The sequence below is a fragment of the Lygodium microphyllum genome, chromosome 14 (assembly GCF_053477565.2).
Source record: "Lygodium microphyllum isolate KBCC chromosome 14, Lygodium_microphyllum_v1.1.10, whole genome shotgun sequence".
Classification (NCBI taxonomy): Eukaryota; Viridiplantae; Streptophyta; class Polypodiopsida; order Schizaeales; family Lygodiaceae; genus Lygodium; species Lygodium microphyllum.
In genome coordinates this window covers 10,573,492-10,594,910 of record NC_141148.1, presented here as the reverse complement: position 1 = coordinate 10,594,910, position 21,419 = coordinate 10,573,492, and the positions used below count along the sequence as shown (strand labels likewise).

Genomic DNA, 21,419 nt, shown 5'->3' with positions numbered 1-21,419 from the left:
GTCTCCCTAATCTCTCTAATATCTACCTGGATTCTCTTCTGCTCCCAAGCCTCTATTTCTCTTGATTCTTGAAAGTTGAATCTTTCCAGGCTCATCTCTCTGTTTCTCTCTCTACTTCTAAGTTCTATAATTTGTGGTTGTAGGTGGACCCCTCAAATGTGGTGCTATTTTAGTCACAAAACTTTGGATACATGCTAAAGACCCTTCAGCTCTTAGCCATGAGAGTCCTTGCTGGCATTTGCTCTTAGGTGGCATATGAGAGAAACTGGAGTGGGTATTCTTTCATTCACACAAAGATTTGCAATTAGCTTAGCACATAATAGTTAGAGTAGCCAGTCTATTGCCCCACTTATGCATGATGAGGGCTATGATGAGCTGGTAAACACTTTATTATACAGTTAAATTTTTTTTCTTGTAAACTTTAAAATTTATACTTCACAATTTAGACTTTAGCATTTACAATCTTATGTGCATTGTGTAGATGAATGGTAATACATTCAAGTTGATGGGTGACACTTTTTTGAGTGTATATCAGGAGGTGGATGAGGAGGAGATAATCTTTGTAGAGCTCTATATAGAGCTTATAGTAGCATAAACTCGTGACAATTGTAGTCAATGTGCTCGTGGGTGAGGAGTTCGAGTAGGTGGCAGCAAGGGCATGGTCATTCAACGCCCACCAACATCAAGGAGGGGTGGGTTGAGTGACTTGTAGACATATGTAAGGCGGGCCTCTAGTAGCTCCCATCTCATGTCTCATGATGACATCCCCCCTTGTCTATACAATTGATGTCGAGGGAGCCACCATTGGATGATGATTGTAACCTCATCAGTGAGGATGAGTATGAGAGTATCTCATCATCTGATACTAAGAAGTCATCTTCAGACACTCTTGATGAGTACTCAGATGGTTTTGATGATGATGACAATGATGATGATGATGATGATGATAGTGATGCCTCATCATATTCATAGGTCTCTCTCTTTTTTGTATCTACTATCATTTTATCCAATGTGCTACTCTAGTTGTATCGTATGTTGGGCGCAATGCATGCAACCATGAGGGCCACCCTCATGTATTCATCTTATTTTGTAATGAAATGGCTATTGTCACTTTAAACATGTATTCTATCATTTAATTACTCATAGCTTTAAAAGAATCAAGTTATTTCTTTTGCGTACTAATATTGTACCGTACCTTGTAAAATCATAAGGTATCATTTAGTACCATATTTTATGGTACTCTACCATATCATATCTTTCATACTTGACAACTATGTAGAAAGTTCTTGGACCATCCTTTGCTTTTTATGATCGTGGTGATACCTTGGATTGGTCGGTGGTTGACTTTCATTTTGAGGCGTGATTGTGTTGAAGAGTTTTTTGTGGGGCCTAGGGGCTTCTATGAGGTTGTGCTTACATCAACCATGAATAGAGACGACCTTTTGGGCAGGCTGCCCCTCTTCTTTGATAGACGGTGCATGTGGAGCCATGGAGACCCATGGTTGATTTTCAACGCTTAATTGAACAAGAATATATGGTGTGGTTTGAGATGGAAAGTATTTATTGGCCTTTGCTAAGGGATGCAATGGCAGCTGTTTGTACAATTTTGGTGCCTCCAAGTATGACGATAGGTAACAAAATCGACTGTGCATGTTGTGGGATACCTCTTGGAAAAGGCCTAATTGGTTGTCTTGATTGTACTGGTATGCATCCACTATGGTTTAGACTTAAGTGGGGTACCTTTGTAGGCCACTATTTCTCTTGTGGCAAGCTTGGTCACTTCATGGCGGAGTGTCTAGGAAAAAAAGGATGTTGCTACTACTCATACTTTGGATATTGATGTGATGCTTGATGCACTTGCCATTGGGGAACAAGCTCTGCAAAAGGATTCGGTTTAGGAGAAGTAACCGGTGCTATCTTTAGATCCAAATGATTCCAGATGGGTTGATGTCCAAAATAGAAAGGGCTAGAATGTTGAAGTTCAGGAGTTGATGGGTCCTTTGTCAAAAGCTCCTAGGATTCCTTTTGTACATATGTACGTAGAAAGGATAGATCTCTTGATGTGTTGAATCTGCCTATGATGGATCCTTCTAGTTCAAAGTAGTCAACAAAACTAAGATTCCGTTTTTAGTGTTCTTGAGATGGTTCCGAGGACCCATCCACGCTTAAGATCTTGATTATTCTGGATGGGTTGATGTCCAGAATAGAGATGCAAGAAGGTTGAAGTTGAGCAATTGATGGGCCCTTCGTCAAGCTCCTAGGATTCCTTTTGTACATATGTACGTAGAAAGGATAGATCTTTTGATGTGTTGAATTTGCCTATTATGGATCCTTCTACTTCAAAGTAGCCTGCATAGCTGAGATGGCGTGTTGAGCGTTCTTGGGATCCTTCTAGGGACCCACCCATGCGCCTTGCTTTTGATTGTAAAGGCAAGGTTGTCACCTGGTGGGAAGATATTCTCATTTAGGGCCAAAGAATGGAATTAGCCCTTCTCTTCGAAATCTACTCACTTGGGATAGAATACTTTTGCGGTTTTGGTTGATTTCTTGGATGATGGCATCTTAGAGGCATTGGTAGAAAAATTTCAAGCGAGGCATGAGTAGCCTTGTCCATGATTTTTTTGGTTTCACATATGTGGATTGCGACTTGGAATGTTCATGGAATTTGTTCCTGCAGTCAACGACATGACATGTGGTGTATTTTGCATGAGAATAGTTGGAATGTGCTGTGTGTTGTTGAATACAAAAGTCATGATGCTGGTCCTATTTTGGATTTTCATGCATTCTGTCTCTTTTATGTTGGTTGCAAAGCAACGCACTACTCGGGTGTCCTGTTGGTGATAAATGAGAATTCTAGCTAGTAGTGCTTGTTAAGAATGACGTTCATGGACGATTTTTTGTGGTTGAAATCGTTTTTGAAGGGCAGGTTTTAGAGCTGGTTGGCCTTTATGTGTCTAATGATGCATTGCAACGTCAGGCGTTGTGGAGCCCTCTTTAGGATTCTCTGTCCTTGGGTAGACCGGATTTACTTATGGGTGATTTTAACATGTGCGTGGACTCTTCCTAGTCTACGGAACACTCCTTGATGGACAACCCAGAAGGCCCGGCTTGGAATGCTTTTGCGAGGGATGTTCTCAAACAAGATCTTTGGCCATGGCTTTCTCCATCGGCTTCATGGTTTACATTTCATTCAGCCCAATACTTGGCCACTGGTCTTGCTTGTACCATATTTATGCTATGCATGAGGATTTTTTTCTTCTAGAAATCTTGGAAATGTGGGTGTTGTAGCAATATGTCTTATCCGATCATTTCCCTTTGCAATTTGATATGATTAGACAGCTTGTGGATGCATTTGGGAGTTTCTTGGGCAGGCTACCCTTGCAATTTACCTCTTCCTTTTTGAGTCATGCTGCTTTCAAGGGGTACACTAGTGAACTGCTTGAAAGGTTTCCATGCAATTGTCAATATTTCAAAGGTCAGGGTGTGGAGTGCCGCAAAGCTTGGGCTCTGCCAGTATTTCAGAGGTCAGGGTGTGGAGTGCAAAGAACTCGGGATTTATTGTAGAGACCTGGGGATTTATTGTAGAGACCTGGGGATTCACTGTACGCAGATGCGTGGTCCTCAGCTGACTGCTGTCCAGCCCTACAATTGAGGAAAAGACCATCAAGACCATCACTACAAGTGCATCAAGAAGTGAAGGAGATGGCTGGCCTGAACACAATCTTCATTGACCAAGTAGTGGTAGCCATGGATATCTATGGATCTGTCCCTCAGAAAAGAACCTATAATGTATGCCTTAAATAGGAAAAGTAGAGGTGCCAAGGTACAGTGGCCTTTTGAATGCTGAGTTTGTCAGTTCTAGAATCACCCTTGAGCATAGTTGCCAAGGGGTGTTGAAATGGGAGGTATGAAATGGGTTTCATAGGTTTCATATGAGTTCCACAAATTGTTAGAAATGGGTCCCATTCCATATGTAAAAAAGATGGAAGTTTTATATACATGTACTGTATGACTCACGTGACGTAGAAAACATAGATTGACATTATTCATTATTCTATACAATGCAATTATTATTTGCATGCACCATGGTCCATACCCATGCCCAACATCAACTTTAGCTGTGAAAGGAGCCATCAATATATATGTAAGTCAATGCCAATATTCATGTCGACATGTTAAGTAAATCCATGATAAATGATGATTACAAAAGTCCCGAGATATTTGGGGTATGGAATTTATGAAAGTTTAAAATAGGTGTTTTATATGTTGATGAAACACTTACGTATGAAATGAGTTTCCTAACCTTATGAAATGAATTTTTGGGGTATGGAATTTATGAAAGTTTAAAATAGGTGTTTTATATGTTGATGAAACACTTAGGTATGAAATGAGTTTCCTAACCTTATGAAATAAATTTCTTGGCAACTATGCCCGTGAGAACCTAGCTAGAGATAGAGGAGGGGAAATTGGTCCCAGATGCTAAAGGTATAGAGTGAGATGTTTGATGAGGACAAATGTCTCTAGCACATCCACCCTAGGAGTGGGACATGAGGTCTGTAACTATTGTTGCAGTTTTAATGGGATGCATGATGAGGTTCATGGAGGCCTTCTGACCACTGACCAATGCCTACTAGTGCCATCCTCATGTCCAAATATCTAACATCTTCAATTTCATCTACCAGATATTCTGTATTTAGGTGAGCTTGCATGCTCCTTGGATGTCTCTTAGGAGCCATTTCTTGTAACCATTTGATTTTTTATGAATACAAGGACTTATTATTAAAAAAATATAACTATTTCTCTTGCCAATTATTCTAGCTGAGTTTGAAATCTGTAGCTGCATGGTCTGGTTAAGGAATCATGTAAATGGAGCAAATTATTCATTTTTCAGGATTCTAATATGAAGATTGCAATTGCTATTGGCAGGAAAGCCTATCCCAGGTCTGTTTATAATGTGCATCTTTCAGCATCTCATTACCTGTCTTTTCAGGGAACTTCGACCCATTGGACATTGACAGCAGATTCCTAGGTCTGAGAGGTCTGAAGGAATGTAAGAGGGTATGGCTGGGGGATAATAGGCTTGAACAGTTTATTCTAACATACTGCTTGTGCAAACTAGTCTCTCTTTACATGTGAAGCTCTCCATGACCTTAATCCACCATTCTGCCATGCTAGAAGAATTATCAAGCTTGCTACATTCTCAAAACTTCTTTAGGATGTTGAGAAATCAATCTGAAGGGTTATGCCTACTAGGTCTAGCCTAGAAAGCAGGCTTCTTGGCTAAACACATCTTTAACGTTGGTTACCTAGTACCACTGTTGCAGATTGTCTTGAAATTTGAGAAGAGGTCATTTCTTTTCCGCTGTGCAATGCTAAGCAGGAGGACATCTTTTTTCCTTTTTTTCTCGCGGAAAGAGTTTGATTTCCTAGGTAGTTAACATCGTGTTGTATGCTTCAACTAGATTTAGTAATATGAACATTTGAATGCTGCAGAGGTTTAAGTGTTTTGCCCTTCGTTCACTTAATCACTTTGGTTGCATCTCTATTTTGAGGGCAATGCTTGAATCATATAGACTTTGCCATTGCGTAAAATATTGTGCAGGTATTTTTGATCATTAAGAGGAGCTTAAAGAGATGCAGTGCCCTCACGAAAAATCAAACACTCTTCAACTTGTTTCTGGTATGGTTTTGTATTTTTATCTGTGTATGGATGGTTCATAAACTTGGTGCATTATTGAGATATTGTAGAGAAACACTTTTTGGCGTATTACTTTGTCACATCTTAATTGTTTCGAATGGCAAAGAAAACTAGCTCCCAGCTCTCAGGAGCCCCTCTGGTACTCTTATGTTAACTACATGGATGCCAGAGTCTTGTCTAGTTCTCAGATGGAGCATGTGAAGAAGATGATGCCATTGCAATGTCATGTAGGTATTCCAGCGGATTCTTAAAGCCTATGCCGGAAAGTTATTGTCAAGACTTCCTAGAGGGGGGACTGGTCTTGTTGCAGCTGCAACAGGAACTGATGGGATTAAGGTAGGTCATATCTTCTAAAGCATGGAATGTCACATTCTGAATAATAATGTCAACAAACCGGTTACAGAAAGTTTATATACCAAGCTTGTGTGTAAACAGACTTCAGATAAAGATGAACGCGTTATTTGCTACATTGTCAATACAGCTGAATATTGTCATGAAACTGTGAGTATTTCCTTGCTTCTTCTAATTAAGTATGAAGGTCAAGTTTGATTGCGTTTGTCATTTTGCTATGTGGTTTATGTTTTGGAGACAATAAGACAAACAGAACCATCATATGTCAAACTTCCTGGTATCTCTAAGCCCATTGCCCAACCCTTGTATCTCTAAATGTTACCGCTTTCTCTTTGGACCCACCTCATCCCCTTTAGATCTTTCCTGCATAGGCTGGCCCCTTCATTCTGTTGTGCAGTCTACTGCTCTGACCTATATCTGCATGCAGCCTTTCCTCTAGCCTTGCGCAGCCCCTTCCTGACCCTTATCCCACTTGCTACTCCCCTGCAGTCTCCCTTCTCAATCTCTCTTACACCAGTTCTCCTCCTTCCCTCCCTTCTCTTCTTATACCATCCTCTTTTCTCCTTGTTCTACATCTGGGGCAGCAGGCTGAATGGAGAGGACAGCAGCAAGGGCAAAATGCTGCCCGAGGAAGTCACCATGATGAAGGGGATAGCAGGTGTACGCGTGCGCGCACAACAAACCCACCCCCCCTAACAAAAAAAATAACAAACAAGCCATGTGGCTACTTTCATGCTGTCAAAGACTGCCAACTCCCCATCCTCCACTCTCTAATAATTAGGTGATATAATTGGTTTTTTCCCTGCTATTTTTGAATAATAAGAAAATTCATTTTCCAAACATTTTCCTCAAAGCCTTTTGGAATAAAAAGTTACTCTAAAATGCAAATTTTCTCAAGCATTGCTCTTGGATAGTATAGACTAGCAATAGGAAATGCAGTGCATAGAAAGGCTTGAATTGTCTAAGAGTATCCCAATATCCCTCAAGAGAATCCCTCTAGGCATTAAGGGTGCCCTCCAAATATGTACCTTATGGGGATGCCTTCATTCCTTCGAGGAACTTGCTCGATTTTTAAAAATTCAAAATATACTTAAAAATCAACAAAATTTTTATGTTAACTTCGTTTAGAATGTGCATAATCAAAGTAACATACAAAGGTTTAACTTGACACTAATATATGTTAATAAGTCGATGCAAATAGCCCAAGGGTCCAACCTCTAGAGCAAGTTGATTAATGAAGTCCAAATAAGTTGTAGACAATTCTAACTGCATGTGTTATGACTCATGTGAGAAGTTAGCATTGATGATCAAATTTCAATGATTGCAAAGTTGAAACATATAAATGAAGGGCTAGCGGGACGTGACTAGCTGCTAAACTGCAAAATATTGAGTACTAAAGATGAAAGTCTAAAGACTAAAGTAGACAATCTACTTTGATGATGTGAAAATGACAAAAAGCTAAAGTAAATTAGAATGACGAAATGTCATATTATAAATGCTAAGGCCCAAGGTACATGGAGCAAATACAAATCAAAATGGGTCATCACTCAATTTATGCTACACCCACAGGCATGAAAAGTCCATTATTTGGCAATCTTTCCATCTATGACTACTGCAAGGTGCTATTATCCTCTCCTAATCACTTGTGTGACCATCCAAAAGGCCATTTGGATGTATTATTCTTCTCCTTGAGCATTTTTTTCCAAGTAAAATGTGGCTGATTATATTACTTAAAAAAACTGATTACAACGGGGTGCTCATGCTCAACAAACTATGTGGAGCTGATATAAAGTCACCAATACATCATGTATACAAGCCTCTCAAGGTGGTCTAGGGGCAAGAAGCCCTGGGGTGGGGAGGGGGGGTGGTGTGTCGCCAACTGGGGCTTCGTACGTGCATCATGAAAAACAGACCTTGGCCGCTCAGGTGCGCATGAAGTGACCTCGGAGCTCCTGACAAGCCCTGGACTCGCCCTGCACTTGATCCCATCGGCCACGGAGGGAGTGGATGATGGAGGTCCAGAGCTCTGCTAAGGTTGCATGTGCTGAAAGTCTCTCTCCACCGAAAGCCTCTTGACACTGCGCCTTCCAGATATGCCATCCAGTAAGACTCCCTATGTTCTCCCATACCTTAGAGCTGCCTGTCGTGGACTCTAGTACCGGGCGGATGGGTAGAGCCTCCAAACCGACCATTGCGCTCCACCCTACCTCGATAATAAATATCGTGTCCTGCATCTTGGCCTCATACAGAAGTTGACGGCCCTGGCTCACTGCTTGCTAACAGGAAGCTCCCCATGAGAGACATCCAAGGCTAGGTGCTATACGGCGAAGGATGCGGCATGCTCCTCTCCACACGAGGTTCCTGTGTGCAGTGCTTACAAGCTCCCTCCTTGTGCATCTAGGCAAGCCAACTTCCTACCTCCAAGCCTCCATGTGCCATTAGCCATAGGAAATACAACACCCTCCTCGGCCTCCAGCTATCCCATAGACGGCACTAGAAAGTATGTCGGAACGACTCCGTGATGCTATGCTCCGCCCAGTACTTGCTACATGACGGGGCCCAGTCCATATCCTCCTGCATCAGTACATGTTTGCCAATCCTGGCAGTGTACTCTAGAAAACTAGGTGGCTTCTTGGCGACCGCAGAGGCCAGCCATAGCCACTCTCCTGGATCCCACTCTAGCTCATCAAGTGGTCTACTCTCCTAGATCCAAAGGCACCACTCCTTGAGCTCCTTCCAGAAAACATAGGGGGTCCAGTCACCAAGTCTTCTCCTGAAAGCCCACCGTCCGAATCCTCCTCCACAAAACGGTGGAAATTCCCTCATCCTGCTGCCCTCTATCAAGAGTTAGACGTCCCCCCTCCTAAATGGCGAAGAAAGTCCCCTGCGGGGCATTGCCTACTCTACCTGCCACCTGAAGGGGGATGCGTGTTGGTGAAAACCTAGCTGCCCACACCTCCCTGGGCTCTATCAGCTCTCGGTTCGGGGGAGCAAGCCACTCCAGAGGTATTGCTGCGTCTATCTCCCTTCTTCTCAACTCCACTCCTCTCTGGTAGCCTGATACTCGCTGCAACACCTCCTCATTTGCCATCCTGTACACCTCCCGCCATGTCCTGACAGTGTGAGCCGGGCCAGCCTCAGCCTCCCACCCATCCCAGTGGATATGGGAACACTCACCTATGTGTGCCCCATCCCAATCTTTCACCTGGGGGTTCCAGATGACCAGCTGATGGTCTATCTCCTCTTGGCAGTTTGGGGGGCTCTAGATTAGGGCCTTGCGGAGACCCTGCCTTATGCAGAGTAAGGTGCGAATGAAAGGTGATCTGGGGGTGGTGATCTGGGTTGACGTGAAGATCCATCTCAGGGACGGCCTCCACTCACTACCAAGCCTCGGTCTATAGTGGTGAAGGCCCTCTTGCAATAAGACCTTCCAGGTTTGCCCTCCTGGTGTGAGACCGCAGACAACTAGCTTGCCCAAGAGGGCCATACTTTGATACTCTGGGTCTATGATCCCAAACCCTCCCTCTGACCTATGTCGTATGATGATTGCCCATGCCACCTATGCTCTGGAATCCCTGGAACCATCAGACTCTGACCAGAGGAAATTCCGCACTAGACGGTGAACCTGCACTACGGACGATGAGGAGAAGTACCAACACGAGGCGATGTACCAGGCCATCGCTAGGAGGACGTGGTTGACCACTAGGGCTCGTCTGGCTAGTAAGAGGTGAGCCGTGCTCAAGTAGGTTAGTTTCTTGTGAATAGAATCAAGGATAGGAAGAAACTACTGGGCAAGGGTGATGTTGAGTCCCACTTGGAACCCTAGGTACCGGACGCCCTCTGCTCACCCATCTAAATCCTTGGTGGATGTCCCATTGTGTGCTAGAGTTCGGGTCTGTGAGGAAACCAATTGACTTTCGCCAGTTGATTTTCGCTTCTGCTGCAGAACAGAACACGTCAAAAGCCACCCTCACTCTCTCCAGCATCAACCCATTGTCCTCTATGTAGAGGGTTGTATCATCTGCGTACTTTGAGTCTAACAACTCTGTCTCCTCTCTCACTGGAAGCAGGAGGCTGTGTAATCCGCTTACATGTGACGTGAGGAAGTTAGACATCGCCTCTGCGAAGAGGAGAAACAGGTAAGGGGCCAGGGGGCAGCCCTGTCGAACCGATCTCTCTAGATGAAACTCCTCCCCTCTCCTTTTGCCTATGAGAACCGTGGTAGTGGCTGATCTGTAAAGGGCATAGATCCCACGAATCCAAGCTTGGGGGAATCCCAACCTCACCATGGTGCCCTCTAGGAAATCCTTGTCCACCTTGTCATAGGCTTTCTCGAAATCCAAGAGTAGTACGACGAGTCTCTACCCACTATGTTGAGTCCACTCTGTCGCCTCAAAGAAGGTAAATACATTGTCTAGGATGTTCGTATCCGTGACAAAGTCTGTCTGTGTGTCATGGATAATATTTGAAAGCACCAGGCGCAGTGGCCTACCAATCATCTTTGCTAGTGCCTTATAGGCGACCGACAATAAGGTGATCAGTCTCCACTGCGAAAGCTCCAACCAGTCTCCCCCTTTGGGGAGAAGACTGATAAGGCCTGCCGAAAGACTTTGTGGCATCTGTCCTAAAGTGAAAATCTCCTAGAAGGCCATCAATAGGGGGTCCTTAACCACTTCCCACTAGGTAGTGAAGAACGCCCTAGAGAGGCCATCCTCCCCTGGGCATTTCTGCCCATTGTGTGTATGGAAAGCCTCCTCTAGTTCCTTCTTTGTGAAGGGGGCAACGAGGGAGCGTCCCATCTCTTGTGTAACGAGGGACCAAATGTGATCCCATACCTGCTCTCTACATCTCTGTCTTGTAGTTTAAACTCTCTCTCCTGCTGGAAGAGGGGTGTGTACTAGTTCGTGGCAATCTCCATCACCTCATTTGGGCTAGAACAAGTCCTCCCATACTGATCCCGATGGTTGCGTATCTGCTCTCTTGCAGTGCGAGGCTGGTGCACTTGGAAGAACTCCTTGCACATCGTATCCTCCTTCCGCGCCCAAAAGGTTGCGAAGGTTTGGAAGGAGAACTCCGAGCGCTTGTGCTCTAGGACGGCAATGGCTGCACGCACGCACCTCCTGTGCGTGGAGGGTAGGGTCCCCTGGTGCCTCCTGTAATGATGTCCTCATGGCTGCAAGGTCCCGCCGAAGTGCTCTTTCCTCCTCGCAGCTTTGTTGCTTGGCATGTATGGCTTTCTCTTGGCAGATTTTGCTTGACTTTGCTAGGACCTCAGCAACCTCCACTGCAATCTGGTCCCTTCTGCCCCACTCTCTGGTCTAAATCTGCTTAATCTGTCTCGTCACCTCCTCCCTCCTATAGATCGAGTCAAGGATCCCATAGGATTGTGTGTCTAGGGTGGATGCTGGGGGGTCAAGTGTCAAGAGAATCGGGCAATGATCGGACAATGTGGTGCTTGCCAACTACTGAATCTGGCCTTCATGAAAGTCTCCCCACTCTCCCACGTAAAACCTATCCAGCCTCTTCAGCAGGGCTCCACCTAGCCGCCTGTATCCCCAAGTGAAGTCCAACGACCTCTCCCTCTTGTGGAAGGTAGGGTCTCTCCAGGCATTGCGTGCTCCAATTGCCAGCAAGAAAACCTCCCATGCCTCCTGCTCCTCCCCAGCCATGCCCTCGTAATTTTTGCCTCTGCCGTGCTGGTCCACCTCTGGGAGTCCAAGGAGACCATTGTTTTTGTTGATTGATCAAATAACGTCCTAAATGCTTTTGCATTTAACTGATTGTTGGGATGAGATTTGGAAGATTATTCCAAGTGCTTGTGTTTGATGGTAAATGCATGGCAGGGGTCTGTAATGACAAGTTGCCATGGGAATAAAGGAATGTTTTTCCTAGAAGATGATATTAGGGTTGATTGCCTTGACTATGCTTGATTCTTAATGGGATTAATTAAGGAAGGATATTTGCGCGGGTGGATTATCTCCAAGGTCATGCCACGTTTCAACTTGAGAGGGCACTTCTCAATTCACAAGCCAAAGGTCAAGCTCTGGGAGTCCATCTCTGGGAGTCCACCTCTAGGAGTCCACCTTTGGGAGTCCAACGATCCAGGAGTCCACCTCTGGGAGTCCATCCGTGATCTCCACCTAGAACCTGTTGCGTGTCCTAACCTCCGTAAGGGCATAGACATTGACGACTCCAAGTCACGAGTCCCCAATATCCAGTCTGACCGATAGAACCCTCCTTGCCACTATCATCCTGTGGTCTCGTACACAGGCTGTGAGACTTGGGCCAATAGAGGTGCAAAATGCCTCCAGTCCTGCCGTGGGCACCTATGGCGTGCTCCCACTAAGTGTGCAAGCTGCCCGGAAGCACCTTTCCTACCCGCTCCACCTGGGTGGGGGTGAGCTAGTGCTCCTATAGAAGTAAGATGTCGATCCGTCCACGGCCAAGGTAGGCTGCAGCTCCTGCCGAACAATCAACTTCTTGGAACCATGTGCCCGAGTGTAGTGGAGGCTATTCACATTTCAAGATGCTAGGTGTAAGCTCATGGGGGAACTTGTGACTGACCGAATAGGCATCTGTTTGGTGTGGAGGCTGCAAATGAAGAGAAGAAACTATGAGGCATGCAAGTACGCTTTGCCGTCGGTCTGGACGGTGAGCTCCAATCCCCCATGATAGCCCTTGATCGGGACCATAGGGATGATAGATGCTCTAGGTAGTACTATCAATGCATCTATCAGCCATCTTGAGAGTCGTGACTCGGTGCACTAGTAGAAACAAGCCGTCTGTGCGAGGGCCCACTCGATCACGTCCCTCGGAGCTCTCCACTGTGGCGGGGCTCAAAAGATAATATTGAAGTGTGGGACCTCGACAGTAGCCCACCAGTTAATGTTCATCATGCACGCAAACCACTGCTGTGCAAACAATGCTAATCCTTCATCTCCCACCCACTGGGAGATATGATCCGCCACCTGACTGCTCAACTCCTTCTCTAACTGTGTAGTTGTCCAATTCCTTGAGTTAGAGGACCGAAGAAAAAAGGCGTAGTTTGGTCCATCCGGTGGTGCTAGTAGATGGGGCTTGCCCCTCCTTGACTTACGAACTACGAAGATCCCGACCTTTAGAGGTAGTGGGAACTCTGCGCTTTGCAACTCTCAGGTAGGACCATGGGCCACTGCGGAAGAATTCATGTGGCAACAGCTGTGCTTGTCTCTGGATGGTGTGACGGGCGGCAGGGAAGGATGAGCTAGTGGCTGTATAGGAGGGGGAGGATTGCTGGTGCGAGGAGCAAGTGGGTGTGCGTGGCTCATCGCCTCCTGTGGGAGGATGGGGGGTGAGGCTGGGAGGAACCACTTGAACCGGGTGCGGATCGGGGGGGGGGGGGAGCGGTGCTCGGTAGGGGAGGTGGTGGGGGGGGTGAGGATGGAGGGATGGACAGAGATGCATGGTGGGTGTGGGGGGGGTGTGGGGGAACTGGTGGCCTTGGAAAGGGGGGGCTGTGGGCCATGGTCAGTGCAACTGGGTGTGGGGGCTGTGGAAACTCAGGCGAAGTAGTCTATGGCGCGGGTGGTGGATGTGGGGGGTTGCGGTCCTGCGGGGTGGGACGGGCTATGGAGTGCTGTTCCCCTCCTTGCTCCTTGCTGACAAGGTTGGGGCTGAGGAGCTCGCTGCACCCCCCCTGCCATCGCTCTCTCTGTTGTCTCTGGACCCGTGTGAAGCCGTCAGCGACAACCTACAGGATCGACGGCGAAGCCGCCTTGGCTCTGAAACGCGTACAAATTGTTGCCTTATGCCCAAAATCGTGGCAGCACAAGCACTACCCTGGTTACCCAGTCACATTGACTTGCTATCTAAAGGAGTGCCCTCATGCCTCAATCTCTAGGAGCTGTGGGATATTCTTGACCTCTTTTATAGCCACTTGTACCTTGGGGACTCTTGCCACTGTCACTGCATCTGCGAATGACGCGGGAAGGACAATGTAGAAGAGCCAACCAAAGTCTTCCACCAACTAGTGATACTCTATTGCCAGTCCGGGGAAAAGAAGGGTGACCGGGTGCCAGAGAAACCTGTTGTGGAGTGCAAACACCTCCACAGTAAAGCCAGTGTACCAACGGACCATGTATATGACCCCCTTGGTAGACACATATGGTGAATTAGCAAGTCACTCCCGAGCTGCATCCGCTGAACTGAGCCGGATTATGAAGATTCCTTGGCCCATTAGGACCGCCTCCACGATCTACGCTGTGCCGATGTGCAGCATGGAGTGAAGCCAGTCTTGAAGTTGAGCCGTGGCTGGGGAATGTCCTACTAATTGACCATAAATCGTTGTTTTCTTTAGCTCCAGCTCCTTAGCTTGGACAGCTAAGAGCTGCTCCGCAAAGAGGACGACCCGCAAGGTGTTTGACTTGGGGGCACTCGCTGAGTGCGCTGGTGTCTGACTAGCTGTTTCCATTGCGTGTCCCTTCTGTGAGGACTCCCACCTGAGGGGGGGACATTGTTGCAGATTGAGGGAGCAACTTGGAGATTGGGGGATCAATGGGAAGGGGGCGAAACTGCTGCTGTGTTGATACACTGCGGACAGATTCGAGGTTGTGGACGGAGGTAGCGTGTTGAGGGGGCGGGGGGGACAGTCTCTCCAGGGCGGGCAAGCGGGGGGGGGGGGGGGGGGGGGGGGAGGGGGAAACAGCCAAGCGGGGGGGCAGGGAGGGGGGAGACTGTCTCGCTTGGGCGGACAAGTAGGGGGGAGTGGCCAGGTAGAGGAGAAGAAGCTAGGCGGCACGGGGCATTCACGACTCGGCGTGTAAGCAAGGAAGAAAATGGCTAGGCGGGGGGGAAGCGGTTAGGCGGGCGGACAGGGGGAGATGGCCAACGAAACTGGAGGGCGTGATCAGACGGCGCGGGAGGGAGTGATCTGACGGAGCAAGGGGGCGCGAATGATCTGGGGGGTGGCGCGATCCGACGGAGTAGGGGGAGCATGCGACGTGACGGGTGCCGAGCACGATTGATGTGGATGCTCCTTGAGCTTTATGCTTTATTATGAAACTAGTTTAAAGTGGGACAATAGCAAATATTGTTAGATTCGATCGCATAAATGATTCCATGAAACTTGCCTTGTTGATGATAAGCTCTATCCATGGCAACTTTCCAATACATTTTAGCAACTTGTTTAGACAATGGGCCATGCAATAAGTAACAATAGTTGGAGAATAGACATTTTATCAAATAACACATGATGCCCTATTTATGGGCTCACTGTTAACAACAAACTGTGCAGCATGTTCTTTGTCAATAAATTTCAGTGCATGTGCCCACTCCATTAGCAAGTGTATGAGTTGATTTTCCTAAAGCATCATGAGATGAAATGAAGTACATCTCACATTGAGAGTAAGAGATCACCCAATGCATAGATCTCTTGCACAAGTCACTAAAATGAGCCTTCCCTCTTGGATAAGGTAGTAATACTCGATGAAGCACTTAATTACAACAATCAATACATGAGCATAAACTGAAATGCACACTTTACCTTAATAATCTTGGACAGTGGACACCCTATTGGCCCCAAACTAGCACCCCTTTCAGTATTTGTTTAACTTGAATTGCTAATGGATTAAATATAAGTTGAGATTCCACAATCTCTTAAGCTGATCCAAAAGCCCCTTGTTGAGCCAACAATCAACAAACAAATTGGACAAATTGCCCCTTGATTTTCACCTAGGATTTGCTCTAATGGAACCCCAATTAGCCAAATGCTGCCCCAAATTCACAACGAATGAGTTGGCATTTGATATCCCTAACAATTTTTTGTATATTAAGTGCTGATTTGAGTACACCATGCCCTTAATTGATGGCACAAGTCCGAAGATGGCTGCTAAACCCTAATCACTGCTGTAAATTAGGGTTTATAGCAGAATTTCTCCTACTGTCCATCAAATTTGGCTATGATATTCTCTAAATGACTGAGAAATACTGAGATAACCTAAGAATGGGCTGGAGAACGTGAGAGAATGCAGAAGAGGGAGAAATTCCTGATTTTCCATGTAGGAAATGGCTGAAATTGATTGCTGCCTGCTTTGATCAGCTCAGATCGTTGATTCTACTGCCAGGAAGTGTTCAGCTGCTGCTGCCTGCATTAAAACTCGTCGCCTGCATCTGTAGGCATCATAAATGTTGTTGTCTGCATCACCAGGGTCTCTTACAGCAATCGGCAGCCTCCTGAATGTCTTCATAGCAGCAAATTCTGATTAGCAACGTCTCTTCTCTCTTTCTCACAGGGTAAATGAATAAAAACATCCTCCACAGCCCCAAAAATGTATTTTCTCAGTTGCACGTGTATTTGTGCCAAGTGGCAGCCTTCTAAACCCATTTTCAGCAATATTCAACCATTAAATCAATTTTCAAAATTATTTGAAATTGAAAATAAGTTTCAGCCCTTCTGACCTTGCCCAAAATTAAATGTGCCCACCCATTATTAAATTGGTTAGGCCTTTTGCAACCTAGTGTGGTTCCCAATCTCTGTTGACCCTTAGATTGGTATTAGTTAATTAATTAATCCTAATCCTCTTGTTGAAGATGAGGCCCGTAGCCTGCATTCTTCTTAGTTACCTTTCTCTTTTCTTATTGAGAGTCACACTATGGCAATTTTGCACGTCATATTCTTCAATGTGTAAAAAGCAAGCTCAAACTTTGCTTGTCTCACTTTATATGATTATACAGACAATTTGCACTTGTATGCATGAGTTCCTCCACCACTTCTAGGATGCTTAGCATGCACCACATTCCACCAAGACCATGCATCGATCTTTTTTACTTTGTGATGACCGCCTTGGCGGGAGTGATTACCTTGTGTATGGAATGTTGATTCCATGCGATGATGAGGAAGATTAAATCTTTATATGCATATCTATATTATGTGTGTGTGTGTGTGTGTGTGTGTGCACACGCGTGCGCGCACGCGTGCAGACATATATAGATACACACATGCACACATATATATGCACAGGGGGGGAGAGAGAGAGAGAGAGAGAGAGAGAGAGAGAGAGAGAGAGAGAGAGAGAGAGTTAATGGTCGACTACATTTAGACCATGCTTCAGTCAATCAGATATACTAGTTGCTTATACATGATAAGGATTGGCTTGTCCAGAAGTGCAAGAACACCTAGGGTCTCTAAAAAGGTCAAGCATGGTGGGAATTTGTGGTGATGACAGGTGGCCTTAATAAAATGCCTTTCAAATTCAAGGCCTTCATTTGGTGAATGTTAATTGGCGTTCTTTCTCTCATCTTTGCATTTTCTAAATAACGGATTTCCAATGGTTTTTATTTCTTTGGCTAGACATCTGTGGAAACCTCTTGCCATCGGTTCCTTTCTTGTCCAATGGTGAGGAAGGTTTGGTCACTATGATTAGCCATTTGATCCCAAGTTGTCTGGCTTTCAATGCCTCCAAAATATTGGGTCTCTGGACATCCCAAGTTTGTGGATCTTGTGTAGGCTGATATGGAAGTGCTCTTTCAAGTTTTACATTTTGGGGTTGTTGGCACATATGGACTATGAGGAATGCATTTATCTTTGATTCTTCATCAAGAGTGAAGAGTCATATAGTTTGTTTGAGAGGCCTTTTTCATAGGCAGCTCGACATGATTGAGTTGGAGGATATTCTCCCTAGATTGGATATACTTTCTTAGCATACTGTAATTTCTTCAGCCCCCTTGCATGCCATCTACTTCCTTTGTGCTTTTGATTGTGATATATCTTTGTATTCTTGGTCATGTTGTACTTTTGATATTATGTGTTAGTAATTAATAAGATTACCCTTTATATACACACTTATGCATATATATACATATATATATATATATATATACATATATATACATATATATACATATATATATATATATATATATATATATATATATATACATATATATACATATATATATATATACATATATATACATATATATATACATATATATATATATACATATATATATATATATATATATATATATGTATATACATATATATATATGTATATATATACATATATATATGTATATACATGTATATACATATATATATATGTATATACATATATATATATATATATATATATAGAGAGAGAGAGAGAGAGAGAGAGAGAGAGAGAGAGAGAGAGAGAGAGGTGATCTGTTTTTGCAAATTTTTTTATTGAAAAGACTGGTATCTTGTATGGTTGCATGGTTATTCAAGTTTCTTGGTGGTATGTGCTCAATTCCACAAGGCCTATTAAGGTCTCCCAGTCTTTTTTCCTTTCTCATTTGATTGTATCCTAGCAAGAGATTTTGCATTTCGCAATTTGCCGCGCTCTTGATCTTCGTAAGTAGGAGAATTTGCTGCAAGGAGAAGTGCTAGCTACCTCCAAGTTGTTGGATTGGCTTGATAAAGACTTGCAATGAGATAAGTTTAATCATATGGCTCGCTTGGGGTTTGTGGATAGTCCATGATGGCGTCATTCTTGGGCAACCCCATCTTTATTCTTTTGGGCACATTCGTCAGTACGTTCAAGTGCCTCGTGGCTATCATGACATTTGGTCGTTCTTATAAGAGTAGCTTGTAAGGTACTCTCCATTGCCTACTTTACAAGCCTCGTCTCCTTGGCAGGATTAGATGTTTGTGCTACCTGATGATTTTGAGAACAAGTCAGCTAATGAGATCTATCATCAAATGGTTGAGGTCAAGAGACGGGTCACTAAAAAGGCCAATAAAATATGGTATATTTGAGAGATAAAAAAGAATTGGCAAGAAAGATTTCTCCAACTCTGGAAGTCTAATATTTCTTATCAGGGTATAGTTTTCATATGGATGTTGCTTATTTGGGGTCTTCCAACTAGGAATGTGTTGGGTGCTCACAAGCTCTCATGTCGTCGTTGTGTATTTTGTACTACATACAATGAGACATTGCTTCATCACTTCGTCCCTTGCCCTGTTGCTTGACAGATTTGGAGTTTTGTTTCCCGTGTGTGGTCCTCAATGACTCAACAGCAAATATCAACTTATTCGTGGATTATGGCATATGTCCACCTTGCAATCAGATCATTCCTGCCTTTTCCATTTCCTTTGTTGGATAGCTCTGTGGCATATTTAGCGTACTCGGAATGCCTTCATTTTTTATTTTGCCTGGGTATCCACGGCCATGTGGCCAATGTTCATGGTTTATTGTTGTGGCAAATCTCCTCAACGATTTCAGCTAACGTGTTTTTTCTTGACATTGTTGCCTCTTGGCTGCTATGTGATATTTATTTGTGTGTTATGGTCTTAGAGGCCTTTTGGCTTGATTTGTGTTTGTTTTGTTTTTCTTAGCTGGCTTGATGGTCCGATGTAAATATTGCCATTTTATTCAATTATCTTCATGAAAAAAAGAGATTGGCGATTTATAATCGGACTATGTTTATACCCCTTCGATTGGGCCTTTGCTAAGGCACAGTTTCGCACTTCTGTGCAGGTATACATGAAGATCTTGTCCTGCTTTCTCAGATTTTGGGGTTGTTGGTATAACTGGGTCATCTAGAATGCTTTCATTTTTTATTGAACCCTTGGTGTCCAAGGACATATATCTAGGCTTTAGGGTCTTCTACATTGGCAATATGATCTCTTGCAGCATGTTGATATTCTTCCTAGGGAGGACTTGATTCCTTGGCATACGATGGTTTCTTCTACTCCTTTGCCATGAGTTTTGTCTTCTCGTGTGATTTGATATAATCTAACTACTCAACACACACCACCGCCACACCACACCCACCCACCCCCCCCCCCCCCCCCCCCCCCACACACACACACACACACACACACACTCACGTTCAATTGGATGGCATGTATGGGCTTGGTTTCTATTGCAAATGCGATTTTGTCGGCTCGTAGTATGCTGATTTCTTTTTGCACAATTAGATGGGCTTTTTGGATCTCCTACGGGCAGCAAGATTTGTGGAACATGATCTTTGTACAATTACAAAATTGATAGCCCTTTCTTGCCCTTCATACAAATCATCCTTGGTGACATTGGAGACTCGTAGACCAAGTGCTTTAGTTAACCGAAATAATTTATTATCTTTTGATTAGAGATCGTCATATGTTGATGACCAATACCAATGCTGTTTGGAGACTCCATAAAAGCAAGGTTTAGTGGAAATCGACTATTATGGAAGGGTGGATTAATAAGATCTCCATTCAAATGCAAAGTCTTTCTTCGGAGAATGTTGATTGGTGGTTTTCCCTTCTCCTTAGCTTGTCCTGGGCATCGTATTGCTGATGGCAACTACTTCTTTTGTAGTATCAATATGGAATCTTCTTGCCACAAATTTATTTCATGCCCATTAGCTACGAATATTTAGTGCCTCGTGTTTGACATTTGGAGGGTTGTGATGGGCCCTTTGTTCTGTCCTTTTGATTGGGTCTTTGGCAAGGAAAAATATTCCACCCTTGTCCAAACGCGTATGAAGGTATTTATTCATTTTCGTAGATTTTGGAGATGTTGCCACAATTTGGTCACCTGATATGCCTTCATCTTTGATTTTGCCTCTAGAGTTCAAAGTCATGTTGAATAGAAATGCTTGAGTGCAGAAAACACAAATACAATCGTATGACATAGCACAAACAAATAATAGAACATAGTTAGGGTTAGGGTAACTTAGAGATTATGAACACCGAATAATTTGGAGTGAATGAATCTGAATAATACAATGCTCATGTAGCAGACACACCATGCAGTGAATGAATATTGTACCTTGAACTCTGGTATCTTGAGGACTGAGGTAGAGGTAATGAGCTGGAGACTGTGTCGTGCTCCATTGGATCTCGAAACGTAGCAAGGCAGACTTCGAAGACATCTAGTATACCAAATGCAGTAATGTAGATACTGGATTAGTGTCAGATAGGCAAAGGAGGGAGAAAAGCTGAAAATGGAGCCACCATGTAAAGAAATGCCCTAATGTAGAAAACACAAATTACAATCGTATAACAAAGCACAAATTGATAACAAAACACGGTAAGGGTTAGGGTAACTTAGAGACAATGAACATCCTGACTAAGCTAGAGAGTGTGTTGTGCTCCAATGGATCCCAAAACCTAGCAAGGCAGCCTCTGAAGACGTTCGGCAGCAGCAAACACAGCAGTTTAAATGCCGGATCAGTGTTAGACAGATAGAGGAGAGGGAAAAGGTGAGGCATCTAGCAAGATGTAGGCAGTAGGCAAATGAGCACTAGGAAGGTTTAAATGCAACAAAAATTTGATAAATGCAACCTCCTCAATGTCAAGTGCAGGCTGTATTATGTTGCCGCTAGCTGGGAAAAGTCACGAGGCAACAAACACAGATGTAGATCAGGTTGCTAGCTTTAGATG

At 44.4% G+C, this 21,419-nt stretch overlaps 1 protein-coding gene across 1 annotated transcript in view; it reads left to right on the top strand.

Moving 5' to 3' along the window:
- The window catches only part of HIT1 (Membrane trafficking VPS53 family protein), a 219,665-nt gene that overhangs the window by 146,108 nt on the left and 52,138 nt on the right, over positions 1–21,419 (top strand). Inside the window, exons 16-18 of the mRNA XM_087692356.1 lie at positions 5,603–5,680; positions 5,930–6,034; positions 6,134–6,199. Of these exons, the coding sequence (XP_087548482.1) occupies positions 5,603–5,680; positions 5,930–6,034; positions 6,134–6,199 (249 nt within the window). The remainder of the gene's footprint in view (positions 1–5,602; positions 5,681–5,929; positions 6,035–6,133; positions 6,200–21,419) is intronic.